Source organism: Microcaecilia unicolor, chromosome 4 (assembly GCF_901765095.1).
Source record: "Microcaecilia unicolor chromosome 4, aMicUni1.1, whole genome shotgun sequence".
In the NCBI taxonomy this organism is placed as follows: Eukaryota; Metazoa; Chordata; class Amphibia; order Gymnophiona; family Siphonopidae; genus Microcaecilia; species Microcaecilia unicolor.
Genome location: NC_044034.1, coordinates 29,808,267 through 29,831,342, shown reverse-complemented (window position 1 = coordinate 29,831,342; position 23,076 = coordinate 29,808,267). Strand labels below are relative to the sequence as shown.

The following is a 23,076-nucleotide window of genomic DNA, read 5'->3' as shown; positions in this document are numbered from 1 at the left end:
CCTGCGTCTAAATGTAAGCGCCCAAGCTAAAAAAAAAAAAAAATTAAAAATGCGAAAAGTGAAAGCGCACATTGGCATTGGTTTCCTGCATCTAAATATAAGCTTCCAAGCTAAAAAAAATTACAAGAGGACCTTACGAGACTGGGAAACTGGGTGTTTAAATGGCAGATGACGTTTAACGTGAGCAAGTACAAAGTGATGCATGTGGGAAAGAGGAACCTGAATTATAGCTACGTCATGCAAGGTTCCACGTTAGGAGTCACAGACCAAGAAAGGGAGCTAGGTGTCATTGTCGATGATACGTTGAAACCTTCTTCTCAGTGTGCTGTGGCGGCTAAGAAAGCAAATATAATGTTAGGTATTATTAGGAATGGAATGGAAAATAAAAATGAGGATGTTATAATGGCTTTGTATCGCTCCATGGTGCGACCACACCTCGAATATTGTGTTCAGTTCTTGTCTCCGCATCTCAAAAAAGATATTGGAATTTGAAAAGGTGCAGAGAAGGGTGACAAAAATGATAAAGGGGATAGCACGACTTCCCTATGAGGAAAGGCTAAAGTGGCTAGGGCTCTTCAACTTGGAGAAATAAACGGCTGAGGGGAGATGTGACAGCGGTCTATAAAATAATCAGTGGAGTGGAAAGGGTAGACGTGAAGCATCTGTTTACTCTTTCCAAAAATACTAGGACTAGGGGACATTCAATGAAGCTACAAAGTAGTAAATTTAAAATGAATCGGAGAAAAGGTTTCTTCACTCGACGTGTAATTAAACTCTGGAATTCGTTACCAGAGAATGTGGTAAAGCTTAGCGGGGGTTTAAAAAAGGTTTGTACGTCTTCCTATTTGAAAGTCCATAGACCATTATTAAAATGGACTTGGGGAAAATCCGCTGCTTATTTCTGGGATAAGCAGCATAAAATGTATTGAACTTTTTCGGGACCTTGCCAAGTACTTGTGACTTGGATTGGCCACTGTTGGAAACAGGATGCTGGACTTGATGGACCTTTGGTTTGTCCCCAGTATGGCAATACTTATGTACTTAAAAATATTTTAAAATGCTTATGTTTTGGATGCAGAAAACAGACGACAATGTATATTTCACATTCAGGTTTTTCGAGGCGCATGCGCATGGGAGCCAAGCTTACCGCGGATCTCTTCCACACATGCACCAAGCAAAATCCTCCCGCACCAAAGCACAATCCTCCCACTGAACTGGCACACCTAGGTTTGTTTCTTATTAGCATTGAGCATTAGGGCTTCGTTCTGCGCTGCTCCAACGATATTTTTACGGCGCTGTTCGGAAGAGCGCCAGAGTTTTGAGTATCGGAACCTTTGAGAGCTACATGGACCCTCGCTCTGCAGTGCTCAGCGCTTTGGCCTGAGGCATGGGAAAGGCCATAACATTTCCTGTTTCACCGGAGTGTCCCAATGTAAGGAAAATCATTGTGTAGCTCAGAACCAACGTTTCATCTCTGTTTGGATCACTTAGCACTACATTTTAAGTGTGCCAAACAAGTACATAAGTACATAAGTAATGCCATACTGGGAAAAGACCAAGGGGCCATCGAGCCCAGCATCCTGTCCACGACAGCGGCCAATCCAGGCCAAGGGCACCTGGCAAGCTTCCCAAACATACAAACATTCTATACAATCAAGCCATTGTGACATCACTAATGAGGTTGGCTCTTATTGGTGGAATGAGCCACTATGACATCACAATAGGTTAAATCACTGCTCTATGTAATAAAAGTGAGCCAAGTAGAGGACATAAGTACATAAGTAATGCCATACTGGGAAAAGACCAAGGGTCCATCGAGCCCAGCATCCTGTCCACGACAGCGGCCAATCCAGGCCAAGGGCACCTGGCAAGCTTCCCAAACGTACAAACATTCTATACAATCAAGCCATTGTGACATCACTAATGAGGTTGGCTCTTATTGGTGGAATGAGCCACTATGACATCACAATAGGTTAAATCACTGCTCTATGTAATAAAAGTGAGCCAAGTAGAGGACATAAGTACATAAGTAATGCCATACTGGGAAAAGACCAAGGGTCCATCGAGCCCAGCATCCTGTCCACGACAGCGGCCAATCCAGGCCAAGGGCACCTGGCAAGCTTCCCAAACGTACAAACATTCTATACATGTTATTCCTGGAATTTTGGATTTTTCCAAGTCCGTTTAGTAGCGGTTTATGGACTTGTCCTTTAGGAATCCGTCCAGCCCCTTTTAAACTCTGCTAAGCTAACCGCCTTCACCACTTTCTCCGGCAACGAATTCCAGAGTTTAATTACACGTTGGGTGAAGAAATATTTTCTCCGATTTGTTTTAAATTTACTACACTGTAGTTTCATCGCATGCCCCCTAGTCCTAGTATTTTTGGAAAGCGTGAACAGACGCTTCACATCCACCTGTTCCACTCCACTCATTATTTTATATACCTCTATCATGTCTCCCCTCAGCCTTCTCTTCTCCAAGCTGTATAGCCCTAGCCTCCTTAGTCTTTCTTCATAGGGAAGTCGTCCCATCCCTGCTATCATTTTAGTCGCCCTTCGCTGCACCTTTTCCAATTCTACTATATCTTTCTTGAGATGCGGCGACCAGAATTGAACACAATACTCAAGGTGCGGTCGCACCATGGAGCGATACAACGGCATTATAACATCCTCACACCTGTTTTCCATACCTTTCCTAATAATACCCAACATTCTATTCGCTTTCTTAGCCGCAGCAGCACACTGAGCAGAAGGTTTCAGTGTGTTATCGACGACGACACCCAGATCCCTTTCTTGGTCCGTAACTCCTAACGTGGAACCTTGCATGACGTAGCTATAATTTGGGTTCTTTTTTCCCACATGCATCACCTTACACTTGCTCACATTAAACATCATCTGCCATTTAGCCGCCCAGTCTCCCAGTCTCGTAAGGTCCTCTTGTAATTTTTCACAATCCTGTCGCGATTTAACGACTTTTAACAGAATAATGGCTATTGCGATTATTGGACAGCAACTCAGATGAAGAAATCAGGTTAGAAAGGCATGCTAATAAGAAATGAAATAGTGTTAGGTTGGGGGAATTTCAGTTTTTTTCATTAGTGAGGATTACATGATTTTATCACGTTAATGCAGCCTTTTCTACAACTGATCCGGTGCCATCTGCTGTGTTGAAAAGTTCTATAGAAGAATTACAGAGCTGGATGAGAGATAGAGCGGTACTGAATGCGTCCTTTTTCAGGGAAGATTTCTGACATCATTGAAAACTTGGAAATTAAACCTATTAAGAAAAGTGAGAGAGATGATTTTATGTACTGTATAAACACATGTGTTCTGGCCAGGGGCGTAGCTACGTGGGGCCACGGGGGCATGGGCCCCCACAGATTACGCCCTGGCCCCCTCTACATTTGACCCCCCCCCTCCTTCGCCCCCCGCCCCGCTGCATCAGGTACCTTGTTTGCTAGCAGGGGTCCTTAATCCCCGCCAGCCGAAGAGTTTTCTTCAGCGCCGGTCAAATCTGGCCCCTTCGTTGTGGGATCATCTGTTTCTGATGCCTTACGTCCTGCACCGTGCATGTAGCCCCATGCAGGACGTAAGGCATCAGAAACAGATGATCCCACAATGAAAGCGCCGGAATTGACCGGCGCTGGCTGAAGAAGGCTGACGGGGATTGGGGACCCCTGCCAGCAAGCAAGGTACCTGATGTGGGGGGGGGGGGGTTGTGGTTGTGGCAGCGGTCCAAAGAGGCGGGTGGGGGGAGGCGGCTAAACAGTGCCCCCCACCTTGGGCTCTGGCCCCCCCCTCCCGCCGAGGTCTGGCTATGCCCCTGGTTCTGCCTTTAACAAATTGCATCAAAACGGATTGCAATCGCACATAAATGAAAACAAAATGTAACTCTAATACTGTAAAAACATCCGATTTCCTCAAATTCATTTTAAACCCCAAAATATACATTTCAAATCCTCTTTAATAAAATAGTACTCATGACGTTTGCACAAATAATTTTCAGAAATTTATTTATTAGGGTTTATTTACCACCTTTTTTGAAGGAATGCGCTCAAGGTGGTGTACGGTAAGAATAAATCAGACATGAGCAATAGACAAGGCGTGATGTGAGCAACCTGCCAAATGCCAAACCAATAAAAAGACATGACGCAGTTCATGATACAGACGTTCAAATATTTGAAAGGTATTAATCCGCAAACAAACCTTTTCCGTAGATGAGAAGGCGGTAGAACTAGAGGGCATGAAATGAGATTGAAGGGGGGCAGACTCAAGAAAAATGTCAGGAAGTATTTCTTCACGGAGAGAGTGGTGGATGCTTGGAATGCCCTCCCGCGGGAGGTGGTGGAGAGGAAAACGGTAACGGAATTCAAACATGCGTGGGATTAACATAAAGGAATCCTGTTCAGAAGGAATGGATCCTCAGAAGCTTAGCGGAGATTGGGTGGCAGAGCCGGTGGTGGGGGCGGGGCTGGTGGTTGGGAGGCGGGGCTAGTGCTGGGCAGACTTCTACGGTCTGTGCCCTGAAAATGGCAGATACTAATCAAGGTCAGGTATACACAAAAAGTGGCACATATGAGCTATCTTGTTGGGCAGACTGGATGGACCATGCAGGTCTTTCTCTGTCGTCATCTACTATGTTTAGTTCAGAAACCTGTGCGATGTGCTAATTATAGACCCTCTTCTCATTTACCATTTATGATGAAATTTATTGAGAAGGAAGTAGTCTTATAGGTCTGAGTTTTTCTTGAGGAAAATGGTGTTTTTGATGAGGAGCAAGGAGGTTTTGGAGAAGGGACTGGGGAAGAATCCTTGTTGTCTGTGATGTTGGATGCAGCTTATCATTCAAGAATGATTCTGTGCTCTGATTGCTTTGGTCAAAGCTCTGCTTTGATTTAGTGGAGTTCAATGGCTGAGGGGAGATATGTTAGAGGTCCATAAAATAATCAGTGGAGTGGAAAGGGTAGACGTGAAGCATCTGTTTACTCATTCCAAAAATACTAGGACTAGGGGGCATGAGATGAAACTACAATGTAGTAAATTTAAAATGAATCAGAGAAATTTTTTATTCAGTCAACGTGTAATTAAACTCTGGAATTCCTTGCCAGAGAATGTGGTAAAGGCAGTTAGCTTAACGGAGTTTAAAAAAGGTTTGGACGGCTTCCTAAAGGAAAAGTCCATAGACCGTTATTAAATGGACTTGGGGAAAATCCACTATTTCTGGGATAAGCAGTATAAAATGTTTTGTACTTTTTTGGGATCTTGCTGGGTATTTGTGACCTTGATTGGCCACTGTTGGAAACAGGGTGCTGGGCTCGAGGGACCTTTGGTCTTTCCCAGTATGGCAATACTTATGTACTTATGTAGCAGTAGGCTAGTGCTTTAAAAAAGAGTTTTTATACTATAGTGAAACTGACCAGTCAGTATTAGCCCAGAAGCTAAGGATCACTTGTGTGGTTATTCTGATTAAGGATGGGAAGCATTTATATAAACTTAAATTAAGCAACTAAAATTGTTTTTCACTGAGGTACACAAGCCCCAGTAACAAGCGTATTGGATTATTGTGTTAGTCTTTACATTGGTTTTCTATAAGAAAGTTACAGACTCTCCAAAATAGGGCCACTAGGAGGTTGTCAGGAAAGTACTAATGGTTCATTGACAGCCAGTGAGGGAACAAGTACAGTTCAGATTGTCCACGTTAATTTTTAAAGTTTCCTACCATCTGCAACCTACATATTTAAGGGGTTGTTTGCATTCATATGTACCTGTGAGAACTTCTTAGTCATCTCAAGGTTGTATGTTGAACGTCCCTTCTATACAAGTGATGAGAAAGCATTTGTTGTGCTTTAAAAATTTTTATTTCAAATAAAGACAAATCAAACAAAACTAATTCAGATAAGCACAATGCTATCATAGGAAACCTTTGGGTTTAAAAAGCAAAACCATGCGCATGTAAGGACTGGATAAATGAATTAAAACAAATGCCCTTAATATGTAATACTTGGTAGCAATAATGGAACAGTGATTGAATATTCACATAGCAAGCAGCCTGAGCCAACAGATTTATTTTCCACTTAAAATAATTAACTTTCTATGAACTTGGCAGCTAATAGTGTGCTGAACTGGACAATGTTGGCACATTTACACTGACTCGGGACAGTTCTGCACGAAGGAAACCCTTCCCTCATTATTCAATACCTTCTCTGTGAAATAGTAGTAATAAAAAAAGGCAAGTGCATTTTTACAATATACCACTGTATTCCACAAAGTAGAGAAAAAAAAGATGTTAAATGCCCTCAGGTCTCAACCTAATTAATATATTTTTTTAAATTGTACTTATAAATAGTAAGTTTGATCATTAAGCACCTGATACTCATAATGTCTGTTTCGGTGACCCCTTTACTAGGTGAAAACATTACTACTACTACTACTTATCATTTCTAAAGCGCTACTAGACGTACGCAGCGCTGTACACTTGAACATGTAGAGACAGTCCCTGCTCAACAGAGCTTACAATCTAGTTAGGACAGACAGACAGAACAAACAAGAGATAAGGGAATATTAAAGTGAGGATGATAAAATAAGGGTTCTGAACAAAGTGAATAAGGGTTAGGAGTTAAAAGCAGCATCAAAAAAGTGGGCTTTTAGCTTAGATTTGAAGACGGTCAGAGATGGAGCTTGACGTACCGGCTCGGGAAGTCTATTCCAGGCATATGGCGCAGCAAGATAAAAGGAACGGAGTCTGGAGTTAGCAGTGGAGGAGAAGGGTGCAGATAAGAGAGATTTACCCAGTGAACAGAGTTCCTGGGGAGGAGTGTAGGGAGAGATGAGAGTGGAGAGGTACTGAGGAGCTGCAGAGTGAATGCACTTATAGGTCAATAAGAGGAGTTTGAACTGTATGCGGAAACGGATAGGAAGCCAGTGAAGTGACTTGAGGAGAGGGCTAATATGAGCATAACGACACTGGCGGAATATTAGTCGTGCAGCAGAATTTTGAACAGATTGAAGAGGAGAGAGATGGCTAAGTGGGAGACCTGTGAGAAGCAAGTTGCAATAGTCTAAGCGAGATTAGTGTGAGTCCATATAACCAGCCCCTTCAAATGACACAATGATTATGATTTAGAACTAATTAGATGAAAGCGATACTTCATCTGTGTACATCCATATGCTACACAAGCTGGCATCTTTGAAAATATAAGCGCAATAAAAATGCTGCCAACTATAAAGAACGACAACATAGAGCAACTCATAGATTTGCTTGCTTTGTTTGGGTAAGGGGATGAGGGGTGTGTGGAGGAGAGGGAAAGGGAGAAAGCCCACATCTTTAACATTGATTTTGACTCGTAACCACTTGTAACCTCCTCTCCTCCTTCCTGTACACATTAATTGATTTGATTTGATTTGCTTACTTTATTTCTTGTCTATTAGATTGTAAGCTCTTTGAGCAGGGACTGTCTTTCTTCTATGTTTGTGCAGCGCTGCGTACGCCTTGTAGCGCTATAGAAATGCTAAATAGTAGTAGTAGTAGTAATCTCAAGGAGTATCAACATTCCATGTAGAACCCCAAAGAATTGCAAGATTCTGGAATCCTAAAGAGTGACAAGATTCGTAACCACTTGTAACCACTCGCCTCCACCTACCCTCCTCTCCTCCTTCCTGTACACATTAATTGATTTGATTTGCTTACTTTATTTTTTGTCTATTAGATTGTAAGCTCTTTGAGCAGGGACTGTCTTTCTTCTATGTTTGTGCAGCGCTGCGTACGCCTTGTAGCGCTATAGAAATGCTAAATAGTAGTAGTAGTAGCTTCAGTGGCCGTCTAAATCTAACCGCCTTCTGCTCTCTCCAACCTGCTCCCTTAGTTCCAGCTTGCAGCACCGCTGCCTTCTTCAATTTTCCGGGCTGTTGGCAGCGTCAGTGAAGTAGGCACACTGCCTTCAGCGGCCCCGGAAGCTCTCCCTCTGTTGCAGCGTCCCACCTCTGCGGGTCAGGAAATTACAGCATAGGGAAAGTTTCCGGGCTGCTGAAGGCAGTGTGTTCACCTCACTGACACTGCTGGTGGCCCGGATTGAAGAAGGCAGTGCTGCAAGAAGCTGAAAGGGAGTAGGTGAGAGCTGACCAAGGCGGTTAGATTGAGAACAGGAGACGGCATGATGGCTGAAGTAGGGAGCGGGAGGGAGATGCTAAGGCCGCCGCGTGGCCCCTGTGAGCGCGAGACCCTGTGCGGCCGCCCCGTCACCCCTGCCTACGACCGGCCCTGACGCTAGTATTCCATAACGGAACCTAGGCCCAACTTCGTGACATGGAAATGGAAGTGCTCACTTATAAATACCCAAATATCAAGCTGAAATTTCCAGTAATTCCAAGTAATAAACACTTTCACGGTGAGATGTTAATATTAGATTTTAATCCTTAATCAGTTATTTTTATATTAAATGGAGGAAAAGACCTCAGCAGTCTACGCTTGGCAGCAGATCAAAATTTCTAAGTGCCAGCTTATTTAGACTCAGGTATTATCACTGGTTAAAAATCTCCATATTTTCTATTCATTTTTGTTAATTTGTTAATTTTTAATATTCTGTTGTTTTTTTTATTATATTTTTAAACTAATTCTCTGTGCATGAGTGGTAATTGTAACAGTCCAAGGCACATTACAAAAATATTTAAAGCACTTAGCTTAGCATCCCGCCAAACGGGGCTCTCCATTTCACTCTGATATTGAGCTATCATTACTACTACTACTATTTAGCATTTCTATAGCGCTACAAGGCATACGCAGCGCTGCACAAACATAGAAGAAAGACAGTCCCTGCTCAAAGAGCTTACTATCATCAGGGGACTAAGCGCATTTCAACTGTTTGTTGTCCCAAGATTCTTTCAAAATGGCGTCCACTGACTCTGAAGATGCCGACACTTATAGACATACCTCCTTACTGAAACTGCCCGTCCGCTAAGGACTTTTCTAGGTCAGACATAGTTAGCTGGAATCTCTTAATACTGTTAATACCTAAACTCTAGCAGAAATATTACCTCTTGATCAGAGAAAATCAAGAAGTAATCTGTGGGCTTTAACGCAATTTGAAGCACTACATAAATGCTTATAGGCATATGCTTGCCTCCGCGTGCCAGACTGTAATGAATGAAAAATCCCATAAGAGGGATGTGTTGATACTGGCGAATCACCACTAATAATAAATGGAATACTTTTTTAGTCCAGATGAAAAGGAGATCTGTTCTCCGAGTTGACAGATAGACTGGTGTAGCTAGCTGGTACATTTGTTTTCTCAGTTGAAATTGAAATCTGGAAACATATTAAAAATTGATTTCATTTGGAGAATGGATTTCTTTTACATGCGGTAGGCAAAAAGAAAATCAATATCCTATTTAGAAAACTGAAAACAATCATTCTATTCAAAAAAGATTTTCATGTTGTGTTGCTTACAACCTCCCCTCCAACTGGTCTGAGAGCAATAAACTGTGTTGGAGGGGGGAGGGGGATTGAATGGAGAAATCGCTGAGACCATCAGGAGAGGTCTGGTGCAATATGTTAGTGTAAAATATTGTAGTAATCAGAATAATATAAAGGAAAAAAAAGGGCAGCTCATCTCATTGTTAAACGAGATTGAGTTTAGTTGACTTATGGGGTTGCCTGTTGCCTCATCGTGTTTGTTTTATCCTGCTGCGGTCTGAGACACAATAAAATGAAGTGCTTTTTCACCCTAAAAAGTATTTGTAGGGGTTGGATGAGGGGCCGCTGTTTTTCAGAACCTGAAGTTAGCAAAAGTGCATTATCTAGAGCATCCAGTTTTTCCTGATTAGATTTCAGAGACGACTATGAATGCATTTGCCAGGAAAACCTCATACCTTCTAGAGCAGTGATGATGAACCTATGGCATGCGTGCCAGAGAGGGCACGCAGAGCCCTCTCTTTTGGCACGCGCGCCCAGCCACTTTCCCTTCATCCTTCGTGGGTGCTACAAAAAGAAAAAGAAAAAAAAAACAAGCAATCGCGGCACCGCATTGGCTATTCGCAGGGGTGTGCTGGTAAATTGTTAACAGGGGGCTCTCTCTCGCCAGCAAAGTAAAAGAGAATTCAGGAGGGGCCCAAGGCCACATTTTGGGATCCATTTGTTAAAGTAGCCATGGAGAACCGGCTCCCAAAATTCTTAAAAACTTAACAAACAGCTCTCGAGAGCCTGTGAGAGCCTGCTCCAGCACACCACTGGCTATTCGACTCTGCAGCCAGTAGGGGGGTGTCGCCGGCACTCACCTTCCACTTACGCTGCATTCGCTGCCTCGCTCACTGCATCTTCTCCTCCCACTGTAAGGCTCCTCTCTCCTGAGTCCCGCCCAAGGAAGTTTGCTCCGTCTCCAGTCCAGCCCATCTGGACTAAACGTCATGGCGTCGCGTCTTCCTCCCCCTGCGCCAGCACGTCAGTGCGCCCGCCCACTGGTCTTCAGTGCAGCCGCCGCTCCGCGACTCCCGCCTTCTGCTTCAGCTGCAGTGCTGCACTCCACCCCCGCCGAGCTACCGGTATCGTCGGCACTCGGCAGAAGAATCTTGACACAGTTGGAGGAGCAGAGCAGACAGAGCCCAGGTAATATCCCCAAACTTTGGAGTTTTTTGTCACCGTGAAATTCTTTATAGATTAGTTAGAAGTTTAATTGGCAGTGGAAGTTGAGGGTGGGGGTGGGTAGGCTTATTTATTGTCCCTCTTCCACCCTCCCTTAATACTTTCTCACAGATATATACACATTCTCTCCTTTGTTACCCCTGGGACTGGAAGGGAGGGAAGGAGGAGGGGACCCTGGAACTGGGAGGCAGGGAGGAGGGGACCCTGGAACTCAGGGGGAGGGAGGGAGGGCCGACTCTGGAACTGGGAGGAAGGGAGGGAGGGAGCGGGCCTGGAACTCAGGGGGAGGGAGGGAGGGCCGACTCTGGATCTGGGAGGGAAGGAGGAGGCCTGGAACTCGGAGGGAGGTGGAGGAGGGAAAGGGGAGGGGGACGGGAGGGAGGGGGGCGAGGGGAGGGGGGAATGGCACTTTGCGATAAATAATTAGATTTTGGGTTGCTGTTTGGGCACTCGGTCTCTGAAAGGTTCGCCATCACTGTTCTAGAGCTTTCTAGCTACTCTTCCAAATTACACCAAATGGCTGCATGACCCTGCAAGGTTCGAAAGAGTCTTCCGAGAGATTGGGGCCAGGAAAACTGTGGCTGTGATTACTGAGCATCTCCAAGGTAATCAGTGTCAGAGTGAGCAGCATCCTCACGAAACAAAATGCTATCCTTAAAGGGTATGACTTGAAATAAGAATTTCACTTGTATAGTTTAATGAAAATAGAAGCAGAGCTGAATTTATTCTGTTATGTCTCTGCCAATGTGCACAAACTATGCAGGCAAGTGCCATTGTTCGTGGGAAGAGCTCACACAACGCTGCCTTCCTCCCAAAATCCCTTCCATTGTTCCTCCTCCTCCTCCCTGCTTCTGTGCAGCCACAGATCCTTCATGCTACAGACCTCTCTCTTTTAAGTGGCAAGAGCTGAAGCCTGTCGGAAGACCAGATTTATTTATTTATTAGGATTTATTTACCACCTTTTTGAAGGAAATCACTCAAGGCGGTGTATAGTAAGAATAGATCAAACACGAGCAATAGGCAATTACAGCAGTAAAAATATTCAAAAACAATACAAAGCATGGCATGGTATACTATTTACAATGTCAACACAATACGTAATAGAACATTATAATAGACTGCGTAGGGTATAAGCAAAGATGGAACATATAGATAGGTAAGAGAGTAAGAAGAGTTAGAAAATAAGGCGACTGATTTAAAGGAAGTTGCACATGAGGTCAGAGAGATGATTAAATGTTATCTTAGCTAGGATAGGAGTGGATAAATATGTCCTGCTGCAGTATGTGCAGCCCGAGTCACTCCTTGTGTGTGTGAGTGAGACTAACAAGTTAGTTACTTCTTCCATTAAAGGCCTGGTTGAAGAGCCAGGCTTTCACCTGCTTCTTGAAGTAGAGATAGTCTTGTGTTAAGCGCAGCCTTTCAGGCAGTGCATTCCAGAGTGTGGGGTCTACTCCAGAGAGTATGCGGGTATCACATCGTGTAATGTCTTTTGGAGAGGGTATGTTAGTGAAAGTCCTTGAGAGGACCTTAGTGTCCTTGGAGGTGTATGGAGGATCATCCTATTTTTCAGGTACTCAGGGCCATTTGCTTTTAGGGCCTTAAAGATCAGACATAGAGTTTTAAATTTAGCCCTGTATTGTACTGGTAGCCAATGAAGTTTTTAAAAAATGGTGTGATGTGGTCATGTCGCTTTCAACCTTCTATGAGTCTTGCTGCTTCATTCTGAATCAACTGGAGCTGGTGCAGGCCCTTTGTAGTCAGACCATTGTATAGTGCATTGCAGTAATCCAGTCTTGATGTTATCATGGCATGCACAACTGGGATAAGATTTACCTTCTCGATGTAAGGAGAGAGGCAGCGTAGCTGTCGCAAATAGTAGAAGCAGCTCTTGAAGGTTGCTTGGATTTGGGGAATCAGAACATACATCAAGTTTGCCTGACTAAGGTGAATATGTGAAGGCTTGAAGAGGCCTGTATTACTGAGGCTATGAGCCCTAAGTCTCACCGCATCCATTTTCATCCCTAGGTTTACCACAGTTGTGGAATCATTTGAGAGTGATTGACTGAGGCTTTGGGCCTGGAGTAGTAGGGTGTTGCCAGTTGAGTTCTCTCAAGTTTCACTTCTGAAGGGAAAGGTCATGTGGGAGGGTAAAGGCCTGTATATTTACGCCAATAAAATACAGATACACAATATAGTAATCAGCTTGAAAGAAACATAGGTATAAAGCAACAAAGAAATAAAGAGGGGGCTGTGATAGAAGTCCAGTACGGTCCATAGTTTTTCTGTGTCGCAGGAAGTAGAAAGTTAATTTGGGTCAGGGGGATAGACCTTCTTAAACAAGTTGGTTTTCAGTAATTTCCTGAAGTTAAGATGGTTATGGATAGATCTCAAGATTTTGGGCAGAGCGTCCCACAGTTGTGTACTTACGTAGGAAAAGCTGGATGCATAAGCTGATTTGTATCTAAGACCATTGCAGCCTGGATAATGCAAATTTAAGTAAGTACGGGATAGGCTGGTACTGTTTCTGGGTGGTAGATTTATGAGGTTTAACATATATCCAGGAACTTCGCCGTAAATAATCCTGTGGACCAGAGTGCAAACCTTGAAGGCAATACGTTCCTTGGTGGGAAACCAGTGCAGTTTTTCACGAAGGGGTTTGGCACTTTCAAATTTTGATTTTCTGAATATCAGTCCAGCTGCTGTATTCTGTGCGGTCTGAATATCCACATTCAAAGGAGTTTTCATATTATATGTAGATAATTTCTCTATCCCTAGTAGGCTCACAATCTGAGGGGCCCTTTTACTACTACTACTACTACTACTACTTAACACTTCTAAAGTGCTACTAGGGTTACGCAGTGCTGTACAGTTTAATAAGCCGTGTAAGTGCCTACACATGCCCAACGTGCGTCAGTTCAGAGCTACCGCCTGGCTACTGCGTGGCCCAGGAGGTAATTTCATTTTTTAACAAGCATCCACTACGTGCGACAGGAAATATTTTTATTTTCTGGTATGCGGGCGGTATTCGGCATTTGAATGCATGATGACCATTACCACGCGCTAATTTTCTGGTTTTGGCCAAAAAAAAATAAAAGAGGTATTTTTTACAGGTGCACTGAAAAATGATTCTGTGTGTGACAAAAACACGTGCCTATACTACTACCACAGACCATTTTTCAGCGCATCTTAGTAAAAGGACCCCTAAGGTTTTTTTTTTTTGTACATGAGTCAATAGAGGATGAAGGGGGTCTTTTACTAAAGCTTAGCTCGAGGTATCTGAAGTAGGGCCCATTTTATTCCTATGGGCCCTTCTGCAGATAGCTCGAGCTAAGCTTTAGTAAAATTCCCCCCCCCCCCCCCCCCAAGTGACTTGTCCGGGATCACAAGGTCCTGCAGCGGGAATTGAACCCAAGTCTCCAGCTTTTCAGGCTACTCCTCCACCATCCATTAAGGGCCAGTTTTCTAAAATATAGAGAAGACCCCTAATTAATGGCAGGCATGTGTTGATGAAGCTCCAAAGGGATTAGGTCATTTACAGCAACATCGAGGGAACTTTAAGTCAGTCCATGCAAATTAATGCAGATATGTTTGTTCAAAGTTATTAACTGCAATCAGATTCATTATTTCTTTAATTAAAACAGAGCAAACCAGAAACAAGCTGCAAAATGGTAGTCTTGAAAACAACACACCCTCCCCTCCCCCCCCCCAAAAAAAAGAATATCTGAGGTAGGGAAACAAATTATGTATTCTCCTTGCTACAGCACCTTCTGATCCTCTTAATAAACCATTAACAATCTAGATGATAACCAAGCAAGCTGCCATACGTAACAAGGCTCTCAAAAGCCTCTTTGGTTTTTTGAAATTCTTTCCAGCCCAACGGAGGTTGGAGAGAATTTTATATAAGGAAACAAGAATGTCTTTCTACCTGTTTCTTTGGGGGAGAAAACAACTCCCTGAAAATTGAACAGAATGGGGTGAAATTTGGCATGAGGGAAATATAGCAGATAGAGAAAAGGGCAAGCCAGTTAGTGGAATTACCTACCTTCTGGATCCCCCAACTGCCCCACCTCTTAAATTGCCCCCAGAACCCAAAATCTACCCCCTCAAAACACATACTGCAAATTGCCCCATCTCTAAACTACCCTCTGCCAACTGCCCCACCACCCTGTAAACTGCCCAATCTCTAGAAACTGCTTCTTGCAACTGCCCCACACCCAAAAACTAACCCCTGCAGCTGCCACAATATCTCTAAACTGCCCCACTCCAAAAAATAGCACATATTAACTACCCCACATCTAAAAACGACTGTATCTGGAATTGACACAATGCCCCACAAACTGCCCTAACCTCGAGAATGACCCCTTCCAAACTGCCCCACCACACCACACCACAAATAGCTGTGCTTCCTAGTCCCACACAACTATCCCTACATGGTCCTAACTATCCTCTCTCTTAGACCTCAAACACATATGTACGGACACACACAAATATGTAAATCCCCCACCCCTCCACAAACATGCATTTAGATACAGAGGGGTTAGAAAGAATTCCATGAGGCATGCAATGCATGTTCGCCCCACTTACATAAGAACATAAGCAGTGCCGTTCTGGGACAGACTGAAGGTCTGTCAAGCCCAGTATCCTGTTTCCAACAGTGGCCAATCCTGGTTACAAGTACCTGGCAAGATCCCCAAACAGTACAATACATTTTATGCTGCTTATCCTAGAAATAAGCAGTGGATTTTCCCAAGTCCATCTTAGTAATGGGGGGGGGGGGGGGGGCGGGGGCGGAAACGCGCCAGGAGGTAGGAAGCACAAACAGGCAGCCTTTGCTTCTCTCCTCTCCGACAGCTCCAGAACAGCCGTAAAATTTGCTCATTAAATTACTGCTACTCTGGAGCTATGCATCCTACTACTACTACTATTTAGCATTTCTATAGCGCTACAAGGCATCCGCAACGCTGCACAAACATAGAAGAAAGACAGTCCCTGCTCAAAGAGCTTACAATCTGGAATACACATTAGACTATGAATGAGCTCACTAGAATACTAATGAGCTCATTGTAATACATTTGCATGGGGTTTCTCGGTGGGTGCTAATGGCACACGTTAGAGCCACGGAAAACCCCTTTGTGCATTACTAGCTACTGGCTAGAACCAGTCAAAAGCAAGCGTTAACAGCAGGGTAAGCTTTGTCCATCTGGGCCTAGGTGCAAACTTGAACCCCTAGCTCTATGGCTGGTGTAAGTGGAATACTACTGTGCTAGTATTCTATAAAGAAAAGTAGACACCTACTTTCTTTTGTAGAATAGGTTCCTGATAGGTATCTTTTTGTACTGAAAAATAGGCGCCTCATTATAAAGTTACCCTCTTTGGACTACATTTAGTAAATATTGCCCAAAATTGGGCCAAAATAATGTGCACTGAGTGCTGCTCTGTCATCAGTGCTCCGAGTTGGGAACCATTTATAGATTAGCACGTATCGGCGAGATCTGTGCCTAATTTCTAGGCATGAGGATGTACACGAACTGAACCCAGGTGTAAATTAGGTGCAGATCGTCCGACTTCTATAATAGTTCGCACATCTTTAGTAAACGCCCCTAACCCACTCATGTCCCTCCCCTGACCACACCCCCTTTTCAGTTGCACACTAAAGGATTTATCCACACATTCTTGTAGAGTAACGCTTAGCAAGATGCATGTATAAATCCAAATTGATGTCCATTAGTGCCAATAATTTTTTAGCTTCCATTTATTGGCGCTAATTGTCTTTTTCCTCAATTAAAATCGTGCTCGTAAATTGGGTGCATGCCCACATTTTTGCACGCAGTTTTAAGCACCATTTATAGAATTTCCCTGTTTGTGAATAAACAGATAGCTACAATAGAAATTTAAAAAATAATTATTAATATCATATTTGGCACTCCTTGAGCCCACATTATTTGTTTCTTTTTTATTTATTTATTTTTATTTATTCATGATAGTTTTTACAACCAATTTCAAGAAAATCTCTGGGAGAAGTTGTGTCTGTGTCAGAGGGGGAAAAAAACGTACTCTCGTACAAACAAGCAATAGAGCAGGAAGAGAAATAAACACAGGTAATTACATTCATTATCAATTAGAATCCTACCAAGCTCTCAAAAGCAGGGAAGGGAAGAAAGAGAAATTCTATTACAAGTAAAGCTGTACCAAATAGCATATTTTACTATTCAGCCAAATACAAATAATCCGCAAATGAACCTTTTCCGGAGATGGGAAGATGGTAGAACGAGAGGACATGAAATGAGATTGAAGGGGGGGCAGACTCAAGAAAAATGTCAGGAAGTATTTTTTCACGGAGAGAGTAGTGGATGCTTGGAATGCCCTCCCGCGGGAGGTGGTGGAAATGAAAACGGTAACGGAATTCAAACATGCGTGGGATAAGCATAAAGGAATCCTGTGCCGAAGGAATGGATCCTCAGGAGCTTAGTCAAGATCGGGAGGCGGGGCTGGTGGTTGGGAGGCGGGGATAGTGCTGGGCAGACTTATACGGTCTGTGCCAGAGCCGGTGGTGGGAAGCGGGACTGGTGTTTGGGAGGCGGGGATAGTGCTGGGCAGACTTGTACGGTCTGTGCCAGAGCCGGTGGTTGGGAGGCGGAGCTGGTGGTTGGGAGGCGGGGATAGTGCTGGGCAGACTTATATGGTCTGTGCCAGAGCCGGTGGTTGGGAGGTGGGGCTGGTGGTTGGGAGGCGGGGATAGTGCTGGGCAGACTTGTACGGTCTATGCCAGAGCCGGTGGTTGGGAGGCGGGGATAGTGCTGGGCAGACTTATATGGTCTGTGCCAGAGCCGGTGGTTGGGAGGTGGGGCTGGTGGTTGGGAGGCGGGGATAGTGCTGGGCAGACTTGTACGGTCTGTGCCAGAGCCGGTGGTTGGGAGGCGGAGCTGGTGGTTGGGAGGCGGGGATAGTGCTGGGCAGACTTATACGGTCTGTGCCAGAGCCGGTGGTTGGGAGGCGGGGCTGGTGGTTGGGAGGCGGGGATAGTGCTGGGCAGACTTGTACGGTCTGTGCCAGAGCCGGTGGTTGGGAGGCGGAGCTGGTGGTTGGGAGGCGGGGATAGTGCTGGATAGACTTATACGGTCTGTGCCAGCGCCGGTGGTGGGAAACGGGTCTGGTGGTTGGGAGGCGGGGATAGTGCTGGGCAGACTTATACGGTCTGTGCCCTGAAGAGCAGAGGTACAAATCAAAGTAGGGTATTCACAAAAAGTAGCAAATATGAGTTATCTTGTTGGGCAGACTGGATGGACCGTGCAGGTCTTTTTCTGCCATCATCTTCTATGTTACTATCTATTACTAACTATAGGCTTAATGTGAATGAATGCATGTCAGTAAATAAGGTCCTGGATTAGGAAAAGCCTAAATAACTTTGTAATTTTGGGTCTTGGTGTACCAGTACAGGCTGCCTGGAGTGGTTACAGCCCTACAATATTAGATTAAACGATTCTGGGCAGTGTAGCAGGAATTGAAATAATACACTGTCAGTTCTACCGAAAAATAATATTAACATCAGCAAAATAAACTGGGTAAATGTAAAATGACCTTTACTTGTAGCAATACACTGGTAATGCGGTGTGGGTGGCGTTCGTTTTTGAGTATATGGAAGAAATAAAACTGGTGGTTTCATTCATTCTATTTAATAGAGCCTTGAGGGACTGATATACTGTTCTCTTTTAGTTATGGGCTACTTATTGGCTATTTGATGAATTAAGGTGAAAAAGAGGTCTTATTTCATTAGGTTTTTTTTTTATAATCTGCGGGTATAATATATTTTGTATTTCCAGATTGCCTTTCCAATTTTAGCTCAAGGTGGTTTGTAATGTTTTTAACAGGTACAATAAGTTTTCCCTTGTCTAGGACGGCTGCACTGTAATACACTACATGTCAGAGCTCAGCCGTGTGCCTTAAGCGTCGGACCTCATGCTATTAGCAAATGCATAGCCAGAAAGTTTTTAAATGGTGTGCGTCTCCTCCCCTCCCCCCACTATACCTTAAAATCCTATCTGCTGCAGTCTTCATTCGGGCAGCGGCACTCATAGTCTGCCTATGGCCTACACCAGAACTGTTCAGGAAGGAAACTGCAGCAGACAGGATTTTAAGGTGTGGTGGTGGTGGGGGGGGGGGGGGGGCATGTCTGACAGGGGATGCATACGCCACTGACGCACCTTGTTTAAATACGCCACTGTGTATTAAAAGCTGTGCTACCGCATTAGCACATGCTATTGCCATGTTAACAGACAGACAATTCTGTAAATTGGCATCTCCTTTTCTGATGCTCCAGTGCAGCGCGGGGAGCCAATTCTGTGAACAGGTTCAAGACACTGTGATATTGCTGTAGAACACCACCGCAGACCCACATTGGCGCGCCTGCTTACACCTAGACGATGCAAGGTATAAGTGGGCGCACCTAATGTGCCAGTCAATGCGCCTTCCCAACTGCGCGCTATTTCGCTTGTGTGCGATGCTGTATAGTAGCACTTAGAAGAAGCATGCTCATAAGTGGCATCTCTTCTGCATTTACGTTTCAGATATGCTCTCAAATGCAGGCATGCCATATACAGAACTGCCTGATAATTTTACTGCGGGGGGGGGGGGATCTAGGGCACCTGGCCTGTTAGCGCTCATTAGTAACACGTCTTCTAATAGTTAAAAAGGCTTTCATTCTTGCCACTTTAAAACACAACCCGATGTGGCCACGTTTCGCCTCTCTAGAGGCTACTTCAGGGATTAGTATACTGTTGAGAAAGGAGGAGACACTTGTTTTATCCTGCTGCCACCTGCTGAGCTGTTTTTATTATTACATCCTAGCAAAAACAAACAGTAATCCACAAAGTGTAAAACTGTAATGTACCAAACTTGTGAAGAAAACTTATAAAGAAAACAGGGAATTGAAAAGCCTCAAAGTAGCTCGAAACAAAGTTTTACAGAGCAGTGTCGGTCAAACCAAGACCTTACTTCATCATCGGCAAAAACCTTCCCAAGAACAGAGCGACTTCAATCAAAATACAAAATCACTTATCTCATGGCAAGAATGAAGCACCCAAGAGCATCTGGTGGAAGTTTAAAGATGCAGAACTGCCCCTGGGCCTGCAAGTTTCTAAGACCTTCTGAATGTAATACTGTGAAATTTATTTTTTGCCTTCTGGGACCCTGAAACAGTTTTTACGAAACGCTGGCCAACTTTGGCCTGGGGAGAGTTCTGCATCTTTAAACTTCCACCAGATGCTCTTGGATGCCATGAGATAAGTGATTTTTCTTTGAGCACTGTATTTTGAATGTAATGTAACAAACTTGCGAAGAAACTTATAAAGAAAACAGGGAAGGAAAAGCCTCAAAGTAGCCCAAAACAAAGTTTTACAGAACAGCGTCGGTCAAACAAAGACCTTATTTCGTCATCGGCAAAAACCTTCCCAAGAATAGAGTGACTTCATTCAAAATACAGTGCTCAAAGAAAAATCACTTATCTCATGGCAAGAATGAAGCACCCAAGAGCCTCTGGTGGAAGTTTAAAGATGCAGAACTGCCCCCCGGGCTAACGTTGGCCAACGTTTCGTAAAAATTGCTTCAAAAGGTCATAGAAACCTGCAGGCCAGGGGGCAGTTCAGCATCTTTAAACTTCCACCAGATGCTCTTGGGTGCTTCATTTTTGCCATGGGATAAGTGATTTTGTATTTTGATTGAAGTCACTCTGTTCTTGGGAAGGTTTTTGCCGATGATGAAGTAAGGTCTTAGTTTGACCAACACTGCTTTGTAAAACTTTGTTTCGAGCTACTTTGAGGCTTTTTCCTTCCCTGTTTTCTTCACAAGTTTGCTACATTACAGTTTTACACCTTGTGGATTACTGTTTGTTTTTGCTAGATTGCGTTCGTGATTCCACACCCATTTTGTTTTTATTATTACATCCTACTGACCCAACATAAATGCCTACACCCTGCAACACAGCAAATCAAAGCTCGTAATGGACACCACATAACCTTTCCTCTCTTCAATCCCCAATGCGCCTGATCCCTATTCGACCACAACATCACCATGTATTTGTTTCTCTACCGGACTTGGCGAACGCCTTGACGGTACTATGTAAGCCACATTGAACCTGAAAATAGGTGGGAAAATGTGGGATACAAATGTAACAAATAAATAAATAATATTTGATAATCCCTGACACAGTCTCTAGAAGGCGAAACGTGGCCACGTCAGGTTGTGTTTTAAAGTGGCAAGAATTAAAGTCTTTTAAACTATTAGAAAACGTGTCTTCTGCTTTTGTAGACTACTGTACTGCTCTTTCTGCAGAACTTTTGTTTCCCTCTTCTGGATTTCCGTGCTGAAATTTGAAAGGCCCATCATTATGCGTGCAGCCTTTTGGGAAAAAGCCTGTGCAACATGCCATTTTTTTTAAAAATGCTATATATGTATGTGGACATTATATATATAGTGCATCATTCTAATTTCATGCACATTAACCCTAAGACAAGCTGTGTATTTTGAAAATCACACTTCATATATGCATGACTCACTGGCTCCAATCATGTTTCCATCTGTATGTAGAAACATAGCAAAGCAGACATTCCTAGCGACATTGCAGGACAACCTCATTGAGATGGACATTCTCACCTCCTCCCGACATGACGGTGCTTACAGTGATGGGTATGTGACATACTTACGCACTCGCTCTCTTTTCTGTACATTTTGCATGTGCTCACTTGCTACTGTCACTTATTTTTGAAATGGCAAATAATAAGGTTCCCAGTACAGGGTACAATATCGTATACATATTACCGAGACATCGTTAATATGTTTATCCATGACATCTCATTGGGTTTTTTGCCATTGTGGTATTAACTCCATGAACTAACAGTAAGAAACTTTGAAAGCTGTTGAGCTGGTGGATGTCTTATCTTTGCATTGCCTTTCGCTCGAAGACTTACGTAAAGTAGTATGCAAAAAGAGTTCAAGAGTTTGTTGCAGGTGTTTGTGTCCCCCAAAGACATAAAAGTTGACTGCTAGATTGGATGGGAGCATTATCGTTGTGTTTCCAAACAAGAAATGTTTAGCCCTATTTTCAGCGGGACTTCCATGTTGGAACGGCTCCCATCTGGAGAAGTGGTGTTTGCTCACGCCAGCCGCTGATTTTCAGCAGCACTATCTGAATCATGCCACTGAAAATCTGTATTGACTACGCTGGTGCTATCCCAATAGTGCTTGGACAGTCCAGGGGGTGGAGCCAGCATGTATTCAGGTACCGCCCATATTCATTGCTGATACCTGGATAACTATCTGGACAAGTTACAGTAGAGCAGCAGAATGGATCCAGCCTGGTCTGGATTAATCCTTTCATGAGCCCTAGTGAAACAAGCACAATGGCCTCCCCCCCCCCCCACCCCCACCCCTATAATAATATAAATACATTTTAAAACTTCCCCAGATGGGATCCCATATGGTTCTGACTGCTGAGAAAAGCCAAAAGAGGAGAAAGCAGCTGGTAAGAAGTGTTGCTTGCTGACTCCCCCTGCTGATTGGAGGACTGTGTACAGGGAGTGGGGAGAACAGATAGACCTCTTTGAGCATTGGTGCAGGGCCGCAGAGAGGGGGGGCAGGGGGGGACAAAATTCCCCGGACCTCCAAGGGGGGCCCGGCGCCGGGGTCTGGCCACCGGCGCTGCAGTTCCCGGTCTCACCTGCCTGCCTTCTCGGCTCCGGGCCCACTGCATTCAAAGCGGCAGTCACAGATCGCCTCCCTTCCGGCCGTCCCTCCCTGTGTCCCGCCCTCACGGAAACCGGAAGTTACATCAGACGCGGGCGGGACACAGGGAGGGAATGCCAGAAGAGAAGCGATCTGCGACTGCCGCCTTGAATGCAGGGGGCCCGGAGCCGAGGAGGCAGGCAGGTGAGACCGCGGACTGCAGCGACGGGGGGGGGGGGGGGGGGGGGCGGAAGCGGGGCGGCCTTGCCCCAGGCCCTGCATTGATGGATGTAATTTTCTCTCTCTCTCCCTCCACACATTATTCTTTCTCCCAGCATCTAACTTACCAAAGCAAAATATGCCTTAGGAATGCTTCTGAGAGGGCCCCTCCTAAACATTTGGGCCCTAGGCATGTGCCTAGTTTGCCTATGCTTTAATCCTTCTCTGGATCCAGCATAAGAAGAACTGTGTGTCAGGATCTAAACAGCACCCCACATGAAAGAGTATTCGAAAGATGCTGCTGTTTAATATAACGGGGGAAGGAGGAATTTGTTTCCCTGGCTTTCACAGCTGGCAATGATGTGCCATAGATCAAGCACTTAGGACTAGATTCAGTAAACGGGACCCAGATTTTGGTGCTGAAAAAAATCAGTATGGTGTGTTATTCTATAACTAGAACTCCAGGTTGTGCGCTGTTTATAGAACAGTGCTTGGAGCCGATTTCTTAAG

At 44.3% G+C, this 23,076-nt stretch overlaps 1 protein-coding gene across 1 annotated transcript in view; it reads left to right on the top strand.

Moving 5' to 3' along the window:
* TENM4 (teneurin transmembrane protein 4) overlaps window positions 1-23,076 on the top strand; it is a 1,172,733-nt gene that overhangs the window by 702,706 nt on the left and 446,951 nt on the right. Inside the window, 1 exon segment of the mRNA XM_030200091.1 lies at window positions 21,214-21,312. Coding sequence (XP_030055951.1) covers window positions 21,214-21,312 — 99 coding nt within the window.